The following is a 16,094-nucleotide window of genomic DNA, read 5'->3' on the forward strand; positions in this document are numbered from 1 at the left end:
GAAGAAGTATTCGATATTCTTTACAATACAGTATTAATAGACTACGTAAGAGTGTATAGAAATCGGGTTGACTTCTTTACAAAATATAGCGAAGAAGAGTTCCAGGGACGTTTTCGTCTGAATAAAGCTGCAGTCATGGTTTTGATAAGAAAAATGCAAGATAGCTTATTACGTAATATGCAAAAGAGTTATCGTTTGAGACAACTGACCAAGTACTGGCACTGATTCGATGTGACTTTTATTACATTTTGTCAACAGTTCCATGTACTTATCAGTCTGAATCTAGAACTATGTCCTAATTCGTTAAATTCTTTACCAGTTAACAATTCATTAATAAAATAACGAAACTTCCTGAAATCAAGCAGCAAAACTGCGGCACCTGGATCGGTAAATAAGGTGTGTCAGCTCCTCTGTTAACCAGCGTTGCAGGGAGTGGTGATAGCGACTTGAGATCCAGAATTCGCCATGGAATTCCCTGATATTCGCCTCACAGTTGGGAAAGTCTCAAAAGATTCAAGCAGGTTTGTAATTAATACAAGCGGGATTCGATTTGACACCCAAGCGTAGTCTCGGAATATGAGTCCCGCTCGCTACCGTTGCGCTATGCCGTTGGTTTATACTTAATATATTTCAAATAGGCCTATATAGTAGACAAATATGTTGCAATGTATATGCTTATCACCAGGGAAAGGATTTATATGTAAATACATATTTACTTATAAAGCTAATATAATTTATATTTTGCATTATCTTTATGTTTCACAATGTGTAGGGTTGAAAAATCCTACTTTTATTTTCCATATTTTTCCATATTTTAGAGTTTAGTACATATTTTCGTTAATTTCCATATATTTTCCATATTTCATATAAAACAGTCCATATTATATTAGGTTTAACAATAAAACAAAACAAAATTCCATTAACTTTTAAAAATACATTTCAACAATAGAGATTTAAACACATGTTCAGTAATGCCTTTAACATCAGAGTTATTTGAAAATTAGCAGTCCTATCAACAATGGGAAAGTAAGTTACAAAACTGTATTAATTTAATTTAAAATTTTTAACAGACTTCAGTTGTGCAGCTCAACAGTTAAATGCCAGTCAGAGTACACATAGGTTCAGTTTTGTAAATCATACTATAAAGACGGTAAATATGCCAAAAGTACGTCATTCAGTCAATTTAAAATCAAAACTAACAAGTTACATTTCAGAATTTAAAGAAGATGGTTTATCAACTGACAATAAAATATTATTTTGTAATTTGTGTCAGTGTGCAGTATCATCTACACAAAAGTTCCTGGTGCAACAACACATTACAACTAGTAAACATCAGGCCAACAAACAACTAAATTCCAAGCAGAGACAATTGTTTTTAACACAACCAACAACATCGAATGTAAGATCTGAGTTTAACATCGACCTGTGCCGTTCTCTCATCTCTGCTGATATTCCTCTCTACAAACTAAAGAATAAGGTCTTCAGGGAATTCCTTGAAAAATATACTCAACATACAATCCCGGATGAGTCAACACTTAGGAAGACGTATGCTCCATCCATCTACGATGAGACAATACAGAAGATAAGAGATGAAATTAAAGATAGTTCAATTTGGGTTTCCATTGATGAGACTCCCGACAAAGAAGGTAGACTTGTTGGTAATGTAGTTATCGGTTTGTTAAGTGAACAATATTCTGAACGAATTCTTTTACATTGTGATGTTCTAGAAAAGTGCAATAACAAAACTATAGTTAAACTGTTCAACGAAGCTATGGGTATCCTGTGGCCAAAGGGTATTATGTACGATAATGTGTTATTCTTTATTAGCGATGCTGCCCCTTATATGGTCAAAGCTGGACAAGCATTATCTGTTGTATATCCTAAATTGACTCATTTTACTTGTGTGGCGCATGCATTTCATCGTGTGGCAGAAGTGGTCAGAGACAATTTCCCTAAAGTAGATTTGTTGATTTCATCAGTGAAAAAAGTATTTCTCAAAGCTCCCAGTAGAGTTAACGTGTTGAAAGAAATGTACCCTGAAATTCCATTGCCACCAAAGCCAATTTTAACTAGATGGGGTACATGGCTAGAAGCAGTTGAATATTATGCCGAACATATAGACTCTATTAACAATGTTCTCCTTGCATTGGACTCTGAAGATGCAGTCTCAATTGATACTGCGAAAACAGTTACCTGTGACATAAGTGTGAAGAATGACTTAGCTCACATTCAGCATACATTTTCATGCATCATAAAAACGCTCAAAAGTCTCCAAAATAGGCACCTTTCACTATCTGAAAGTTTTGAAATTATAAATAGTACTGTGGAACAACTGAATCGTGGTAGAGGTAAAGTTGCAGATGCAGTAAGAGCTAAGGTGGACACTGTACTTTCAAAAAACCCTGGATATGAAGAACTACAAAAGGTTGTTGCTGTGATGAGTGGTGAATCAACAGTGAAGATTAACTTGGACTTATCCCCAGCAGACATTGTGAAATTGAATTATGTACCAGTTACTTCTTGTGACGTCGAATGCTCTTTTAGTCAGTATAAATCTATCCTCAGAGACAATAGAAGAAGATTCACTTTTCAGCACTTGAAAGAAATGTTTGTAACCTATTGTTATGGTAACAGACAATAAAAATTGTGTTTTGTTGAAACTACATTGGAAGATAAGGTACGTCCATTATATTTTTTGTTTAGTTTGATTAAAATGTACCAATATTTAACGTACATAGTCATTTTTTTATAATTTTAAGTCCATATTTAATTCCATATTTTGGTAAAAATCCATATTTAATTCCATATTTTGGTAAAAATAACTACATATATATTTACATATTTCATATATTTTTAGTCCATATAAATCCGTTCCCTGCTTATCACTAATTTAATAACATACAAAACATGCAATGGTTTGGATATACCGGATGTCCCAGGAATCCATACATTAAATTTCAGGGATGGTAGAAGAGGCCAAAACAAATATTTCTTATCCCACAACTTAAGTTCGACATTGTGTCGTTAGGCCGCTAGACAGTGCTGTTTGCTTAGCTGGTTAGCCCGTCTCAACTGCAAACCCTGCCCCGTCGACGGTAAGGCAACATAATGTTCGTGCGTTCCTGGACAAGGTCTTTCCAGACAGGTGGATTGGGCGTGGGGAACCTGTTGCTTGGCCACAAAGATCTCCTGGTCTTACTACCTTGGGCTTCTTCTTATGGAGTCACTTGCCAGCAATAAGTATTCACGAGAATAACCCTAAGGACAAGAATAAATACCAAAATAATGTAAATGATGGCCGCAGCGGACTCGATATCTGCTAGGCAATGGTTCGTCGTTCTGTTCAGGATTCTATGGAGCTCACTTTGAGCGCAGAGTGGGCAGGCAACAAATCTATCCAGCAGGGTGACGTGCTTTATGTGACGCAAGATGCCAACTCTAACGCCGACGCCGTTTAGATGAGGGTCCGACGTCTACCCTACGCTGTTTCACAATTTTTTATTTTATTTTAGTAGGTTATTTTACGACGCTTTATCAACAGCTTAGGTTATTTAGCGTCTGAATGAGATGAAGGTGATAATGCCGGTGAAATGAGTCCGGGGTCCAGCACCGAAAGTTACCCAGCATTTGCTCATATTGGGTTGAGGGAAAACCCCGGAAAAAACCTCAACCAGATAACTTGCCCCAACCGGGAATCGAACCCGGGTTTCGCGGCCAGACGCGCTAACCGTTACTCCACAGGTGTGGACAGCTGTTTCACAAAAAATGTATGTTTTGAGACCTCTCCTATCACCGTTTAAATTTAATATACAGACTTTTGGGGCACCCTGCATATTAGATACGTTCTAAAGTGGTGGCCTTGCACTATGCTTGTCATATGACATTAGAAATAGATTTTTCATATTAAAAGTATCACATTACAGCTTAAAGATTTGATTATCAATTATCAAATTGCTGTAGCAGGTATCCTCCGTCTATTTTTAAAGTTTGAACTAATAACATTGAGCCCCTTGCTAAATTATTTATGATGAGAGATTCGCACTCGTGGCTCCAAGTCTGGTAGCAGGCGTAAGGCTAAGTGAGCACAAGATCATTCTCAAAATAATTACGACAACCTACTACGACATTCCGGTCCATAGAAAGATTAAGAAGACCAGTAAAAGGCTAGTCCACAGAAAAATAACATTTCGAAGTTGTGACTGACGTGTACACAAGATATGATTACGTCCCGATGCGATGATTGCTCGAAATCACATCGAACGACCATGAACTGGAAGACAGACCTTCGCTCGTCGCTCGGCGATGTTGTGTCCTTATTGTTATTGTAATTGTTAACACTTCGTGGGTCTGCAAGTCTATTTAAAGAAGCAATTTTCTCTCCCCACTTTTATGACTTCTTCAGTGTTTGTGGATTGTTAACAGCAGAGGAAGGAATTTCTGACTTGAGTTCGCATTCAGAACATCTCTATGGACTCCATCTGCCTTTTTGGGAAATAATGTACTGGGTTCGATGGGAGAGGAATATATATCTCCACTCCTCCCGAAAACCTGGTCGCCAATTTTGTAGGAAGAAACGCTATCACTACAAAGATGGAATTACCAAAAAAAGAAAGAACCGGGTGATGATAACATCAATATTCTAATCAGTGTATCTAGCATTGTACTTACAAGATACTGATGAGGATTGTCAGGATCTGCGCGATCTGTCGGACACCAGCTGTCAGCCTTCGAGCACCCGTACAGGAAAACATTCTTGCGGCGAGAATGGCCGTGGTAGTCACAGAACACAAACGGTGACTTCTTCAGGACTCGCACGCAGTACTCCAGCAACCCCTGCAAACACAAATGTCGTGCGCATTTTCATAAAGTTACGGCATGGAAATAAACGCTGACGCGTTAGGGACAAATGAGAGTCACGGATGTGCAGTGGTGGCTTCTCAAGGAGGTTGCAGGTTTGTACACCCCCCAGTAATGTTCCTAACCTCCCGGCTTTGTTACTATTAAAAAGAAATATTTTTTTTACAATTTCATTCATGACTATCTGCAGCTGGCGTTTTGTTTTGTACGTCTGCAGGAGCCTTCGAGCCTCTTGGTTTACAAAGATGTTGAAAACCTATGAAAGGCAGTTTATAGAGATGTTGGGCTAATGCGGGGACAGGGGGTTAGAGGCGTGGTCTACTGCTTTCCTCATTGAGAACGGTTTGTCGCACTCCCTGGCATGGACACCAACGTCAGTGTAGAAGAAACTAAATTCACTGGGAAAGTATCTGTTTCAACTAGACATTTGTCCGAAGTAATAAGCATGAAAAATGTATTCATTCCGCTTGTGCAATGAACAGTCAAATATTTCGCACATTACTTTTTCAATCTACATGCACACAAACGGCACAATACATAAAGGAGCTTGTATTTTGCTTTAAAGTTCTAAGAGTTGTCGTTCTGACAATAAGTGCTGCTATCTCCCGACAGCCTACGAAAGCCTGCATTTGAATTTTATGAACGAAAACGTTGCACTTGGTACTTGGTAGCATTCTGATGATGATTCTGTGCTCAAATGTTTTACATGAGGGTAAATCGCAATATAGAGAGCTCCGCCCACGACCCCTTCCACTTTTGGACTTTCTGTATAAATAGGTATGCTTGTATTTAGTCATTTTACTTATTAATTGCATATAAATAAGCCTTATATTTATACGCCCTCAGGTATACACGGTTTTAAACTTTAAAGTAAAGTATATTTAACTACTCTTCGATATCCATTGTGCACCACCAGATTTTCAAACCGCCAGCCGCCACTGCGGATGTGAGAGAGACTTTGTCTTTAGGCGTTTAGTTTCTTTACCATGTTGCCAATGATATTGCTATTGTATATATTTTATTGAAATATTAAAGGTATACAAATGACATAAATTAATGTGGGCTAAAATAAGAATATTAACCTTCTTTCACCGAATTACACACAAAAGGCTTTCGATATAATCTCAAAGACATTTGATTTCATTTAAAACTATGCGATATAAGTAGGCATAGCAAATTAAATTTCCACAAACTTACGCAAGATGGAACACGTACCCTAAAATTTCCTAATATTGTGTTTACATTTAGCCTACCAATGTTCTTATTGTGGTTTGATGTCCAATGACCCTAGCGTTAAACACTGTTTTTAAGTACATTTAAATTATGAATAACTTTTAGTAAGGTAATGTAAATTAACAAGTATGTAATGTTTTGTTTACACTGAAATTCAGGGAAACGGGTAGCCCACGTAATGTTCTGTTTACATTCCAGTTCAAAGACAGATGGGTCATTGTAAACCCAAGAGGTTACGCCCGGCGGGTAGCCTATGTCATGGTTTGTTTATATTGAAGTTCATTCACTGCCACGAGAGGTTACGCGATGTTGCCGCCCTGCTGAATGTTTAAACTTAATTATCTAATTAACCGTGCACTTCACAATAAAATATCATATAGGTTTTTCTTCACAGTTATAGGGTGCTCTTAACGTACCTTGAATCTGCCTGGTCATTTCACTTCCACCCTGTATATACACTCACACACCCATATGCATGTATTTATTAACACTACAATTGGGTATACACCCGGTGGCAGTGATATGCAATATACAATAATTACAATTACATTAAATAAAATAAAATAAACGTAAATGAAATAAAATAAGATAAACGTAATCTATAAATAGTAGATGCAATAAACCTAGGACTATAAATAAAAACTATTCTATAATAACGCCTACGATAAGCAAAAGTAAATCTAACTTATAAGTACTTCTATTTCACCCAACTATTACCAATTGAAGTAATTACATATCACCTTAATTAATTGCATACCAACTTAATTACATATCATCTTAATTAATTACATATCAACTTAATTTACAGTATTTACATATCAACTAAATTACATATCATCTTAATTAATTACATATCAACTTAATTAGTTATATATCAACTCAATTAATTACACGACACAACTTAATTACACTGCACCTCCAATTACATTTTCAGTCTAATCTTCTCAACCTTTCCTTAAATGTATTGATTTTAAGAGGACCACCCTGAAAGATTGCCGCAGGTAAGCTGTTCCAGTCTACTATTGTGCGGTTAACAAAGGAAAATTTTGCCACGTCCGTTCTTTGTTTTCTACATTTAAACTTCCTAATATGATCAGCCCTTCCTAAGTATGATGGTGTTGCTAATCTAGCATTGATATCGGTCCATGCTTTGTGTCCCATTTGTGCCTTGAAGAATGCGGTGAGTCTGGTTTTTCGTCGCCTTAATATGTCATCTAACGTTCGGGGCAGAAGAAGATATCAGATGACAGACAACATTAAGATATATTCGTATGCGGAAATTAAGAAGGCGGAAAAGAGGGAAGATTGGAGAATGCTGGGTTTGCAGTGAAAGTCCTGCCATTTAGGCAGAAACCTATGAATGAATATGTAATCTAAAATATATTCCAACAATATATTGACAACTTGTCAGATCAAAATTTTAGGGCTTCAAGACGCCTACACGAACTCCGTAAATCAAATTAACGTAATCTTGATCAACACACAATAGCAGGCCTACAGCGTAGAAATTCTACACACTGTCCAGAAATTATCTTTACGACTTCAATTTTAAACAACAAAATAAAGGAGCGAGGTATCGTAGTTCTATTTTTTTTTAAATTTAAAAGAGAGTGTCTCAAAGTTCTGTTTACGTTAGTTTTCAATAGTGTTGAATAAGAGATGAGGTCACATTTCCACAAAATGAGTACAGTGAAACCTCTCCTTACAGACACTCCCAAGATACGGACACTCCTCATATACGGACAGATTTTTATATTCCAAATGAAATAATATAGAAATAATGATAAATTAAACTCTCGTTTACGGACACTCTCAGACACGGACAGCTTTTTCACAGTCCTAAAGCTTGCTTCACCTCCTGACTGCGGACAGAACTTGGATTTCGAGACCTAATGTGTTACAAAAATGGAAAATTTAGTTTCGAGAAGTGTACAGAAATTCCTTAACATGAAGGACGACAATAAGGGTCTCGTAGGCTACCACTAGCCCAGCTGGCTACCCCTTGTTAGCTGGAAGCGGGTGGATAAACAGTCATAAAATTTAACCTGTCTGATGGGTCCAAGGTTTCCGCGATCGTGATAGGGTTAGTAGGATTATTCCCTTCACTTCAATCAGTTGATCTGTTTCGAGAGACATGGCACCTGAACGTAAAGGTTAAGTTGAAAACTGTAAATTACAGTACTGCATAACTGTAGACATAGAATAAAATTGCATGGCACAATACTGTATTTTCCTTTTTCGGTCTTATCTACTGTAGTTCAAAGTTTCAAAGAATTTACTGTAGTACAGTACACTTTATTTAGAACTAGCCGTACCCGTGCACTCCGCTGCACCCGTTAGAAATAAATATAATGTAATTACATAATTAAAATAAGACATTTGATCCAGGGAACATTCGTGTTTGTTAGAAGGATAAATCGTTTAATATGTTACTTAATTTAAATTGTATTTAAATAATTAAATTGCGATCATTTTGGTCCAGAGACACTCATTTGGTGCAATGACAATTCCTTTAACATGTTTCTTATTTGTTATTACACGCAACCATAGTTTAATAAAGATTGACATATCATTTAGTTTTAATGTGTAAACTTTATATTACTTGCTATATGGTTCCATTGAATTATGGTAATAAAGGTAACAAACATCCAGACAGACAGACATACAAACAAAAATGTCAAAAAAGCGATTTTCGGTCTCAGGATGAATAATTAATTATACATGTTAACACCAATTATTTTGAGGGAGGTGGGATATGATGATAGAGAATGGATTAATCTTGCTCAGGATAGGGACCAATGGCGGGCTTATGTGAGTGCGGCAATGAACCTCCGGGTTCCTTAAAAGCCAGTAAGTAAGTATATATTATATTATATTACATTATATAAAAAGTACGTTCATAGCGGATGTACTCCGATAAGAAAGTTTTTAATTTGTTGTGGGAGCTCTTGAATCTCAGAAGCAACAACTTTTACAACAGCGCAACATAATCTGCTTGGCTCATTACCCATTTTTTTTGCATTGCATTTATTGTATATATATATTCTATTTTATGTATTTTAACACGACTCGATTGAGCATAGTTAAAATTTGAATTATAAAATAATGGATTGCTAAGCTAACGTACTATTACTGCATACTAAATCAATACACTCTCGTTGTTCGTTAATTCTCTGAGATATAAATGAGTGTGTACATAAATATTATTTTAAGAAATACAGAAAACGAATGTACAAAAAAGCCTATCAAATTTTCTGTGCATAGGAAGCTATTTTAATCTTACCTGTCCTCAATTCACTCCGAAGTTACTGTAATAACATTATAGCATTATGTCCATCTAGAGAAACTACACTTTCCAATGGTGAAATAATAATTAATTATACAAATCGGTTAATTTAGCTTCCGATATTACTTCATACAAATACAGAAACATTGTCTGTAGGCTAAGTTTAATAGCTTTCGATTGTTGCTGTCCAAGGCCCCTTTTTCGATTGTTGTTGTCCAAGGCCCCTTATAGACGAAGTCATTTGTTATTTCATTGCACCGTCTTAGATGGCGTTATTTTAATTTTAAAACTCATTTATCTCATTAAATATCAGTTCTATCAAAGTTTTGTAAAGAATAAACCTTATCGAAAATCATTTTTAAAGAAACTTTTGTTATGTAACATTTTTCACAAAAATCAATATTAAGCGAGATATTTCGATTTATTTAATTCAGCCCCCTTATAACCCCCCTTTTAAATAAAGTATTTTGAATGCCATATAGCCTAAAATCTAAGTTACAACGAACTTAATTTATATTCCAATTTTCATATAAATCGGTTCAGCCATTATCGCGTGAAAAGGTAACAAACATACAGACAGACATACAAACAAAAATTTCAAAAATGCGATTTTCGGTTTCGGGGTGATTAATTATATAAGTGAGGACCAATTATTTTTGGAAAATCGAAAATTACCAGAAAAATTTCGGCTACAGATTTATTATTAGTATAGATTTACTGTTAGATTGGGGAGCCTCCCTCCGAATAAAGGACACCTCCCAGATGCGGACAGATCGTTATGTCCCTTCGATGTCCGTAAATGAGAGGTTTCACTGTACTTCACAGGAGAGAGCATAATATGTTCACAGCAACAAGATCATATACACAGGTCCAACTATGGAACGGAACCATCATCAAGACCATCATCTGTGAATGGTACAGTACAAGAAGTTTATGGAAACTGGTAATGTCCTGAATGGCCAACCAAGCACAAGATAAAGGATGTTGAACCGCACACATTTGGGACTGTATGCTGACGAAGTGCAGCTACTGCACACAAAATAAACATCACGATCACCCGACGTAACCTCTGTGGACTTCTATTTATGGGGTTATGTCGTGTACCAAACGCGTTCCCAAAGGATTACTGCAGCCACTGCAACACTTAAACCCGAGCCACACGGGGATAGTTTACAGGAGTCAAGTGCTTGAAGTCTGTAAACTTGATGCTATATTTGTGATCACACGAAAACATTAAACTTGAAACCATGCTTGAAAAAAAAGCGCACGCTGAATGTTGTATTCGTAGTGGTGTTTGAATTCTTGTATTCTGTTATAGTTAATAAAAATCAACAGTGAACTGTCATTCTTAGTTTGGTGAAACTGAAGATGCCACCAGCACATATTCAAGCTTGTGTGCAGCTAATTGGCGCCTTGTGATTGTATGAATTACAAAATATTCTTGAAAAAAAGGAAAAGAGAACATGGGTTAAGAAATGGATTCGTAGAAGAATTATGCACGGTGCATCTAATACCTTGTTGAAAGAATTAGCTGAAGAAGATCCTGAAGAATACAGGAAACATATCAGAATGAGTCCTGTTTTAAGGGTTTTTAACTTTTTTCAAACCACTTCTACGTCTATGTTTTCGAAACCTTGTTCCATGAGTTCACTGACTAGTTTCTGGAATAATAATTCCCGCTTGTTTTTATTGAGATATTCTTTGTCACGTACATATATTCCATACAAGTGCATACTTCTCATACACTTCCAAAAACTTTATGATATCGTTGGAATTCCACTCAGGGGCGCTCATTATTAATTTACTTCGACAATAGGCCTAAAACTACAAACTTTCTATTTGCCAAGTAGCTACAAGTCGCATTCACACGCGGGAAGTGGTGGAGTCAAATTGGTCACGTGACGGGAAAGTGGACACAAAAGTTGACGGGTCGTCAACTCAAATTCTGCTTGACCGCCAAGTCACAACTTGACTGTCTCGACCATATCACACGGGGAAAGTTGAAGGAAAGTCGACTTGCTCCAAGCACTTGACTCCTGTAAACTATCCCCGTGTGAATTAGCCTTTACTGAAGAGACTAGAGCGGACACGGAGGAAGTCGATTTTCGCCTTGATATCCTCCGGACAACGAGGAGGCACACAAAGAGGCGTACTGAGATGGTAAACAAGACAGTTATCCGCGGCAAATCTCCTGCATATGAGGAGAACCAATCAGAGATCGCTGCGGCGTTATAAGATAGATGGCTTGTGTGAGAAAGTGACGGCGATACCGGAGCCAGAGGGAGGGAGAAATCAGTTTTCCGCTGCGTGAAATATTTATCACGTTGTAGCTCCTAAGATAGTAAATCAATCGCACTGTAATTTTTATGATTGATAGATGAATGTCTGAGGAAAACAGAAAAAAAATCGAAATCGAAATCTTTTTTTTTGAAAACGGGGAGAAAAAATAGTAACTTTGAAGTGATCCGTTCAAAATAGTAATATGCGTTACAAGAGCGGTATGTTGACGTTTTCATGTTCGAGGAAAAGATTGAAAAAGCGAAACGTAGTTGAGCTTTTTTAATTTCCGAGAACATGAAAACAAACATACCGCTCGTGTATCGTACATTATTTTGTGCGAAGATCGTTTATTACATACCTGAAAGAGGAATTTCTAATTAGTTGCAATGAAATCTCCATCTTGGTTTCTGTTCAATGACGGTAACTTTGGAAAACAAATATATCTATCTTCAACATTGTTCCTATAAAATGTTTTCTGTGTTTACTATACTCCAGCAGGCCGTGATATACGTCTGTCTTTTTTTCCCCCAGTCTATGATGAGTCTGGAATCTTGGTGATTTTTTCACGGCTTCCTTAATGTTACTTGCATTACAAATGCAGTAACTTTTGTGGTGTTGTAGAGTTTACTTAATTTTTGCAAATATTTAAAAACAATAATTAACAGTGCAATTTAGGTGAAATTGCAGTGGTAAGTTTCCAATTTATAATTATTACTATACTGAACGTCTTTAAAAATAATATGTTAAAAGCCTAAAGCAGTAAAATGAATATGACGCTTAAGCGGTAAGAATAGGGAAATTGTTATGTGTGTTACGTTGGGAATACTGAATGTGATATTTCACACTTACCGCGTATTGGTTGTGTGCGGAAAGCAAGCAAATACGCACGATCTCGCACAATAGATATTTACACCTTCAAAAGTTGGTAAGCGGCAAACTTTTTTGTTTTCCACGTTAGATGGGCGGTCAAAGTGAGAGAAATGTTGAAAAAGAATGGAAATTACTTTTAACAGTTATTGCTATTCAAAATCTTCACTGTTTTTTGAGTTACGGCGAGTTAAACGACAGTTTTCTTTTCGTCGAAAGACTAAAGACTCAGGAAGAACGCTGGAATATTTTTTTAAAAACCTCGTAAAATCTAAATTTCAATTGTGTGAGACCTCCGTGAAACACGACGTTTTGTTTCTCTTTTATCACTACCACTTGCATTACTGAACGACAAGGTGTACCAAATATTCTTTCACATGAAGGAGAAATTACCTGCTTTATGTGCAAATTTAAATACAGAGGAAGAATGATAAGAGTGTGTCAGCTTGATCTATGTGTTTGTTTTTCGTTTTCTTGTATCTACGTGCCTTGAGTGAAGCAGGAGTTCTGAGCAATAGCGCTAGTTCCCGGGTAGCTCAGTTGGTAGAGCGTTGGTACGTTTAACCAAAGGTCCCGGGATCGATACCCGGCCCCGGAACAATTTTTCCCTTGAAATTATTCAAATCAACTTCACAGGGAGTTATACCTGAAAGCTTGATTTGCATAATATACGTCACTGTTCGTTAACAGAAAACCACAATTTAAGTCACACAGAGTTAGTGTGCACTCAATGTTGGTAGCTTGACGGTTGTCAGCCCACTTTGAGGTCTGTGGATATAGAGGGAAAAATTGGATCGGTGTCGGGTAGAGTTCCCAGGTAGCTCAGTTGGTAGAGCATTGGTACGTTTAACCAAAGGTCCCGGGATCGATACCCGGCCCCGGAACAATTTTTCCCTTGAAATTATTCAAATCAACTTCACAGGGAGTTATACCTGAAAGCTTGATTTGCATAATATACGTCACTGTTCGTTAACAGAAAACCACAATTTAAGTCACACACAGTTAGTGTGCACTCAATGTTGGTAGCTTGACGGTTGTCAGCCCACTTTGAGGTCTGTGGATATAGAGGGAAAAATTGGATCGGTGTCGGGTAGAGTTCCCGGGTAGCTCAGTTGGTAGAGCGTTGGTACGTTTAACCAAAGGTCCCGGGATCGATACCCGGCCCCGGAACAATTTTTCCCTCGAAATTATTCAATAGCGCTATCCTTCGGGAATGCGTGAAGATCGAACACTGCGCTATAATAAGTTAATTGTACGGTTTGGCCTAAAATTACAATTTTTTTTTCGGACATACGAACACTTATAAATGCATTCTCTTTGTATCTGGCAAGCTACTGAACTTCAGAATTACATTCCCGACCGCCAACGTCCCCTTTGATAGCGATATTCCTTCATGAGGCAACGCTGCACTCCTGTGATTCGCGATGGCTGTGAAGTCGCTGAAGGAGATTTTCCGCGGAGAATAATAAAGATTGTCTTTTAAGTGAAAAATGAGGGGGAAACCGTGATGCCTCGCTCCATTGTGTTGTTATTTACAGTTGAATCTGTGTACTTTTCTGTAGACGCGTAAAATATGAGAAAATACATGCAATTTTATGACTGTCATTAAAATATGCGGATCCTGGTTGCTTGCTTTCTGTCAGAGATGATTTACGTAAGTCTTCTAGATCAGGACGAAAGCGACAGTCATGACCTTGGCCAGTCCTGCAGGGCTTCGTGAAATCCTGAAGTAATATATGGAATCCCTTCTAGCGTATTATTTCTTCGTGATGGGCTTTAAAATCTATCGCATCCGGCCACAGTTGAAGACGCTAGCCTCGACGGACAACCAAAGGCAATTACTGCAACACTTGCTTGTCAGTACACGGAGCAGACAGCAAGTATCGAAAAGAGAACAGCGTGTGCTTGGCATGACACAGAAATAATAAAACCTTAATTAGCAAAGAGATTGAATGAACGGCATTCACTTACAAGATCTGGACATACACTAGAGGAGTTCGTTTCAAGGTCAGATGATGGTGACGCAGTTCAAAACGAAAAACATGGACAAAGTCAACGTAATAAAAATTAAACGACATGTGGTTGAACCTGAAACAGGCTCTTGGAGTACTCGTAACAGACCAAATGTCTCGGACGCTTTTAGAAATCCTGTAGAGTTCAATGTCTTATTTAGGTGGCAGTCGAGATTTACGGACAAACGTATGTATGGCCCTCCAGCGTCATATGTACAGTAGTGGTAAAAAAAACCGGACCGACCCTTGTAGCTGATTTCAGAGCCTTGTTCACTCCAGAGCACGATAGACTGGTAACTGAGACTTTTTTGGTTCGAATCCTGCCTGGAAAGGAAACTTTTTTTTTGTTTCTTATTCAAATTTATTCCCAATACTTTTCGATTGCAGCGATATTTTACTACTTAATTAACGTATTATTCCCAGAACATGAATTTTACCAGCAATCTTCAAGCTAGAAAATCACCATAATCCACTAGCATATGTAGTAATGGGGGGGGGGAATGGTTAGGTTCAACCTTAAGGTATTAAGTAAGCTGATCCGGACTATAGGCTATTATCAGGTTATGAAGATGTTACTGTGGTCAAATAAGAAAGCCATGCACAATCGAAGTGCTCGGAGAAACTCAATTAAAAAAAATCTTATTTCAATTGTTTCCCCATCCCACCCACACTGTTCCTCACCCTCGACATAGAAGGAAGTTTTAAACAACTTCCACGTGGTAGGTTTTACGCGTTTGCGGGCCGAAAGCTGAAGAGTGGTGGTAGGATGCAGTGAGCTCTAAATTTCCGGGTAAAATCTACCCTCCTCATTCTTTGTCAGATCACTATGACCGCCGACTGAAGGTCAGTTTGCTTAGTAAATAAAAAAACTATTAAGCAGTGAAACTATTGTATGTAATGCTGCTGGAAAATAAAAAGAAATTTAAAAAATGCTATAAAAAAAGAAATAAGAATATGATAATATGGTTTTTAATGACCACGAAAAATGTGAAAATATGATCTACTCGACAAAAATGGCAAAAAAAAAAAAGCAAAATAAAAATTATATATTTTGTTTCGTTATAACATAAAATGAATTGCTGTATTCAAGGCCATCGCTTAAAAGTTAAAAGAAAGAGACATCATCACACATTAAGTAAGTAAATTTTAGTATGGGAGTAGGAAAGAACTTTCTATTCACTGCTCTGGGTAAAGTCATTGTTTAGGTCGCGAAGGACGATGACACAAAGAGCAGTTGATACCAGCAATGTATAGACGTCTTTTATATCATGTCTTTGTTTGAAATTCATAATATTTTCGTGATGCTTGTAATGTTAGGCACATTTTCCGCTACAATCAAATTGTCACGCGTCCAATGACAGCGATGCCAGCAAACGACATTGTAAGCACCATTGTATTTGGTTGTCAAGTTAAGGGCATTTATCAACAGTAATCTCACTAGAGGTTTTGATTTATCTAGAGAAAATCAAAACTCGAGTGGGATTTAACTGACTATTACACGATTAGAAGAAAGTATATAAAGGTTAGAAGTAACGAAGTACTCCAATACAATAAAATAT

General features: G+C 37.2%; 1 protein-coding gene across 4 annotated transcripts in view; it reads right to left on the reverse strand.

Moving 5' to 3' along the window:
* The window catches only part of LOC138702125 (cytosolic carboxypeptidase 1-like), a 225,387-nt gene that overhangs the window by 24,540 nt on the left and 184,753 nt on the right, over positions 1–16,094 (reverse strand). For all 4 annotated transcript variants that reach the window (XM_069829721.1, XM_069829719.1, XM_069829720.1 and 1 more), the window contains one exon: positions 4,669–4,833. In XM_069829721.1, coding sequence (XP_069685822.1) covers positions 4,669–4,833 — 165 coding nt within the window. The remainder of the gene's footprint in view (positions 1–4,668; positions 4,834–16,094) is intronic.

The sequence above is a fragment of the Periplaneta americana genome, chromosome 6 (genome assembly GCF_040183065.1).
Source record: "Periplaneta americana isolate PAMFEO1 chromosome 6, P.americana_PAMFEO1_priV1, whole genome shotgun sequence".
Classification (NCBI taxonomy): Eukaryota; Metazoa; Arthropoda; class Insecta; order Blattodea; family Blattidae; genus Periplaneta; species Periplaneta americana.